The following is a 5510-nucleotide window of genomic DNA, read 5'->3' on the forward strand; positions in this document are numbered from 1 at the left end:
GGCGTCCCCCACCAACGCACAACTCGATGCGCATAGGCGTCGAGGGCTTTGACATCGGCTTCGACGCGGAGCGCGTGAAGGAGTTCTTTGTGCCGGGCGAGGACGCGAAGCGGCCGAGGGCGCAGGCTCCCGAGTCATTCGCCGCCAAGAAGAAGCGGGGCGATGGCCAGAGCCAGCCACTGCGGCGGGGCGATCGGTCGCCTGGGGCATCGCCGCTGCGGCCGGCGCCCAACCGGGGAGTCTGAGGCCGCTCTCCGTACTGGCATGACTGTTACCATTGTGTCCATGAGCTTTGTCAGGGGTCCCCGACGCTCTTGCGCTGCGTGTGAGCTGCGGCGTGTGCATAGTACGTTTTGTACCAGAGAGGTTCTAATGCACAATGGGATCTGCGCGGGGGGGCATTTTGTGTTGCTTCGGCTAGTCATATGCAAGGCATAGTGTTTTTCCGCCCCGTGCAAAACACCCCTCTGGCTAGCCCTCTCCCTCTCCACGCGGCACGCGGGGGGGCGGGGCGGGGCGGGGCGGGGGGGGCGGGGGGCGAGTGAGAAATCATGCACCGTTCGTCGCGTAGTGTGAGAAAGAATCGAAAGACACAATGTAAGAAAAGCTCCTTCCAAGAGACGAATATAAATACTCATGAACACACAGACAGCACTTAGTAATCAGTCACTGCCGAAACGTGAGACGAAGATGGAAGCGTCACGCCAGAAGCGCGAACCGAGCTTGCGATGGACCCAAGCATCATCTCAGCGAACATGTTGACGTCGCTTCCGAGCTCGTGCACCTTGAACTCGCGGCGGCTGTTCTTGTGCGCCTCCCTGAGTTTGCCGACCATCTTGTCCGTCGAGCTGTTGATCTTGAAAAAGTAGAAGGCAACTCGCTTGTCGCCCAGGCGCGTCATCAGTGCGGCCGGGTCGGGGTCCTGCGGGCCGTCGTGGTTGTCGCCGAGCCCATCGTGGTACTCAGAGCCGTGAGCTGGCGCGTCGGCGACGTGCACGAGCATCTTGATCCTCGAGGACCACGTCATGCCCAGCGCCTTCTCCAGGCCGCCCGCCACGTCCTCCGGTATGTCGATGTCACCGTTGGGGCAATCCGTGCTCGCCCGAGTGTGTGCAATGAACTGCTGCAGATCGCGAATCCCGTCGTCTCCACAGACAAAGTCCTTGACGGCAAATCGCTCGCGGTGTCCGTAGTCGCGGTAGCCGACGAAGGCCACGCGCAGGTCGACATGGAACTTTTCGCGCGCTTGGTCGACCACCAGCGCCATCTTGTCCTTGGCAGCCTGGATGTAGGGGCCCATAGAAGCTGTGCAGTCCATCAGGATGCAAAGGTCGACGCCGGTCTCGGCCTGGCTGACGGCGCTGGCCTGGATGGAAGCGATCTTCGAGGCCGAGGCGGCGCGGGTGCTCGCGCTGAGGGAGCGGGCGGCGATCTTCTCCCGCTCAGCGTTGAGCGCCTTGATCTGGTCGGCGGTGGACCCGCCCTCGAGCGTGCCAGCCCGCGTGCTTGCGCTCGAGGTCCACGCCCTAGTGGAGGCGCTGCCGCCGCCCTTGGTGGCAGCCGAGGCGGACGAGCCTGCGCCCACGTCGCCGCGAGGCGCAGGCGGCGCCGCAGCCGCCGCTGTCGCAGGGCCCGAGGCGGCAGGCTGAGCAAAGGGCTGCGGGTTGACGGGCTGGCTGGTGGGCGCCGGCTGCTGTCCCATCGCCATTTGCATCATCTGCATGAAATGGGGGCTCTGCATGAGCGCCGGGTTGCTCTGCGCCATGCTCGTCATCATCTGCATCATCTGCATTTGCTGCGAGCCGGCAGCATCTGCAGGCATGGTCGCGCCCATCATCGGCGGCATACCCATCTGCTGCATCGGCGGCATGCCGGGCATGCCCGGCATGCCCGGCATACCTGGCATGCCTGGCATGCCCATGGGTGGCATGCCCATCGGCGGGGCAGGCATGCACAGTGGAAACGCTCCACTCCCGCTCACGCTCTGGCGAAGCGTCTGTATCTCTCGATCGAGTTCTGTCTTCTCCGACCTGTACTCGCGCTCGGTCCGCTCCGCCTGCGCCTCGAGCCTGGCCATCTGGGCGGTCATGCTAGCAATGACACCCTGCAGCTCATCGACGCTCTTCCGGGGCATTGGGCCCGGGGGCGCACGCACAAAACCAAGTTGTGGATGCGTCGCCAAGGAGGCCCGCCGTTTCTTTCGTATGCTCATCTGAAGCAACTCCGCCGGCTGTAGCAATAGCAGGTTCCGCACGCTGCCGCTTGTTCCTTTTGTAAAATCTCACACGCTGAGCCTCCACACGCAGCTACCTCCACCGAAAAAGCGATGACGCAATCTCTATAACGGCGGCGGCGGCGTCATTCCATGTAGTGCGTCTAGAGCCGCGGCGGGCTGAGGTCGGAGCAGTTGTTCTGGTTGCGATAGCCTGTGGTTCCCGCGCCGGCGCACCTGCGCCTTGTCCGCTCTGCCCTGCCTGGACGCCCTTCTTCTCCGCCCCAGTGGCGACCAGTCCAGGCGGCGTTTCCGGGTGGTGCGACCGTGAAGGGTTGGCGGTCCCCGGCAGCGGTGACACCGTCCCGTTAGGCGCCGCCGACGGCCCAGTGAGCATTGCCACCTGGAGTGCCTCAAAATCATCACCAGCGCCGCCGCGGTCACCGCCGCCACCACCTCCGCCGCGCCCTCCCCTGTCGCCTCCGCGCCCTCCCCCGTCGCCTCCGCTGGTGTTCAACTGTGGCGGCTTAGGTCTGATCGCCCCGTCGATGCAAAGAATCGTCTTTCCGTGTATATTCAGGTCTGGCTGTGGCCTCCACGCGTTTTGACGCCGGAATTGCAGTGAGCGGAGCTTCTGCACAGTCTGCATCCATTGCGGAGTCTCAAAGATACCGCTTTGGCGCACCTCAGAAATAAGCCAGATCGGATATTGAGCGTTGCATGACTCGGCGAGTAGTCGTGCTGCTCGGCATCGCAGATTGTCCTCTTCTGTTCTGGGCTCGGCGTCGACATACCGGGTACTTTTGCCAGCGAGCAAGCAGATTCGCAACAACAACTCTGGCAGCTGAAGGGACCGCTCGTGTATCACACGCTTTTGTAGCTGTCTGAGATACACTTCGCAGAGCTTGATGCTGTCAAGAAGCAGAGCCTTATCGTCGCCATTGGCAAGGATGAGTTGTTCCGAGCACCGCAGCGTGTGGACAAGAAGAGACTCCAGCTGCGGAGCGCGTACCTTGTCACTGTAGCACAAGTCCGCTGTCGCAGCCAGCAGCTTTGGCTCTGGCTGTGAATCGGTGTCTGCAAGCCCTTTTTGAAGCAGCCTCAGCATTTCATCATTCGATCTGGTAGGGAGATTTCTGCTCGCGACCATCGCACAGAGGAGTTGCATACAACCAGAGCTTGGTTGGACGGCATCACAGATCGATCGCTGAAGTTGGAGAAGGAACTGCTTGACGGCCTCGTGCCTGAAGACACGGCCCTTACTACACTCACCAACCAGCTCAATCACGTCCTCCGAAGAGGCGTGCCCTTGACATAGCATCACAAAGAACCTTGCATTGTCCGAGCTCTTGAGGAAGGAGGCGAGGCTCCAAAGCGCAGTCCCGGGAACCGTGACGCGACCAAAGGAATGATCTTCTTGACCCCGAGGGATGGCTGCTCCACTAGAATACTGCGGACGGCCGAGAGCAGTTGTTGACTCGGATCCAGCTCGGGTGATGGCAAAGCAGCTGAGCCGGATGCCGTCTGCTGCGCCGCATCAACCTCCACCTCCACGTCCATCGGGTCAACCTCGACCTCGTTTTGGCTGCAGTCGTCCATGACTGCATCAGGTAGAGCGTGTGCGACAAGTGTTGCTGGCGGCATTGCGCGGTCGTCTGATGCTAGTGCCATGTGTCGTGTGTGCCAGCCAGGGGAACGTGGAAGTTACGCCGCCAACGTCCTTTCCCGGATAGGCACGTGCTCTCTTGTTCAGCCGGCCTAACGTTAGCTACTGTTGTTGGGGAGCCCCACTGTTGTTCTGTTGTTACTGTTAACAACTAGCAACACTGTTCACAGCTCCCAACGTTAAACAGCTCTACACCTATGATAATTCTTGCCACCTCTCCTTTTTACATACATAACATAGATCATAGTGGTGTCTGGTTTATGCACACCTCTCTGGCCTGCAGCACTTCCTTTTTGACAACGTACCGAAAAAGAGTCTCTCGGTCTCCGCGCACCTCTCTGGATCCAGCGTCGTGTAGCTTCTACAATTTGAACGAGGCGCCGTCCGCCGCCCCTGCCCCTTGCGCCGCCTTTCGGGCGTCGGCGACGCGCTGCCGCTTGGAGCCGGCGAGGCCGCCGGGCGCCTGGCTCGCGGCCTGCATGCTGCTGAAGAAGGCCTTGGACGAGCTGCGGCCGCGCTGCTTCCCGCTCGAGAGAGGCCCCGACGTGATTGTGCCGCGCCGCTTGGCCTCGGCCAGCTGCTCCCCGACCCGATCCGCCTCCTGCCGGCGCGCCGCCGCGCCGCCTGGCTGCGCCTCGGCGCGCAGCGTCCGCTGCTCGGCGCTCTCGGCCGTGCGCCGCTTGTGCACGCGCTTCTTCTTTGAGCGGAGCGCCTTCCGCTCGCCCTGCGAGAGCTCTGCGCGGTCGGCGAGCGCCTTGTCGCTCCGCTTGCGGCCGTACACCTCCTCGGGGGCCAGCGTCGAGCTCGCGGCGAGGGCCGTCGGCACCTTCTCCTCGAGCGAGACGGCGGGCGCCTGGGGGGGGGGGTCCGGGAGAGGTCTGGGAGAGGACTTGGAGGCGGCAGCCTCCTCGAGCGAGACGGCGGCCGCGCCTCGGTGCGGATGGTCACCTCGCGCTTCGCGGGGGGCGGCGCGTAGTGGAAGGAGAAGAGCGGGTCGAGGCGCGAGTCGAGCTTGGCGAGCAGTGCGCGCGCCTCCTCGTGCGCCTTGGCCACCGCGTCCGCTCCCTTGGAGCCGAGCACCTGCTCGCAGCGGCAGGCGTGAAGAGACACTGCTCAGCGGCGTCCGCGGCATTTCCTCGGAGGTTCGCGCGTTCGTCTCGAAGGCGGCGGCGTACTCGTCGCCGAGCCCCTTGTCGCTCTTCTCGAGCGACAGGTCGGCCGGCTTGGGTCGGAAGTCCGTCGGCTTGAGCGCGGCGCGCCGCACGACGTCGTCCCACAGCCCGTCCTTGCAGCGCGCGCGGATGACCTCCTCGATGGAGCGCGTCGACTCCTCGCTCGGCGCCATCGCCGCCTGGGGACGGGACGGGCGGACAGGCGGGCTTGCGGTCGGACAATCCGAGTCGAACGCGCATTGAGAGGCGGTGGGGCTGGGAGTGGGTCGCGGCTCCCGGTGGGGCGGGCAGGGCCGGGCGCGGGCGGCGCGCGGGCAGTTCGCTCGCCTTTGCGGCGGCGCCGGGCTGGTCGAAGTCGAGGACCGTCTCGAGCAGCGAGTTGGCCGGCCGCTGCTGCCCGCTCACCTCTCCGCGCAGCTGCCACGGCTTCTCTGCGAGCTGCGCGTGCTCGAGCTCCGAG

General features: G+C 64.0%; 3 protein-coding genes across 3 annotated transcripts in view; 1 reads left to right on the forward strand and 2 right to left on the reverse strand.

Moving 5' to 3' along the window:
• The window catches only part of EMIHUDRAFT_252464 (hypothetical protein), a gene marked incomplete at both ends in the record, with an annotated part of 3930 nt that extends 3685 nt beyond the window's left edge, over nucleotides 1-245 (forward strand). Inside the window, one exon of the mRNA XM_005788363.1 lies at nucleotides 45-245. Coding sequence (XP_005788420.1) covers nucleotides 45-245 — 201 coding nt within the window. The remainder of the gene's footprint in view (nucleotides 1-44) is intronic.
• Nucleotides 246-655: 410 nt separating this feature from the next.
• EMIHUDRAFT_252465 (hypothetical protein) lies at nucleotides 656-2134 on the reverse strand (the record flags this gene model as incomplete). The annotated part of the gene is made up of 1 exon (XM_005788364.1): nucleotides 656-2134. One exon carries the CDS (start codon nucleotides 2132-2134, stop codon nucleotides 656-658), a length of 1479 nt encoding a protein of 492 aa, XP_005788421.1.
• Nucleotides 2135-4239: 2105 nt separating this feature from the next.
• On the reverse strand, nucleotides 4240-5223 carry EMIHUDRAFT_252467 (hypothetical protein; the record flags this gene model as incomplete). The annotated part of the gene is made up of 4 exons (XM_005788365.1): nucleotides 4240-4374; nucleotides 4567-4731; nucleotides 4827-4958; nucleotides 4987-5223. 4 exons carry the CDS (start codon nucleotides 5221-5223, stop codon nucleotides 4240-4242), a joined length of 669 nt encoding a protein of 222 aa, XP_005788422.1.
• Between the last annotated feature and the right edge of the window lie 287 nt (nucleotides 5224-5510).

The sequence above is a fragment of the Emiliania huxleyi genome, assembly GCF_000372725.1.
Source record: "Emiliania huxleyi CCMP1516 chromosome Unknown EMIHUscaffold_1352, whole genome shotgun sequence".
NCBI classification, from domain to species: domain Eukaryota; phylum Haptophyta; order Isochrysidales; family Noelaerhabdaceae; genus Emiliania; species Emiliania huxleyi.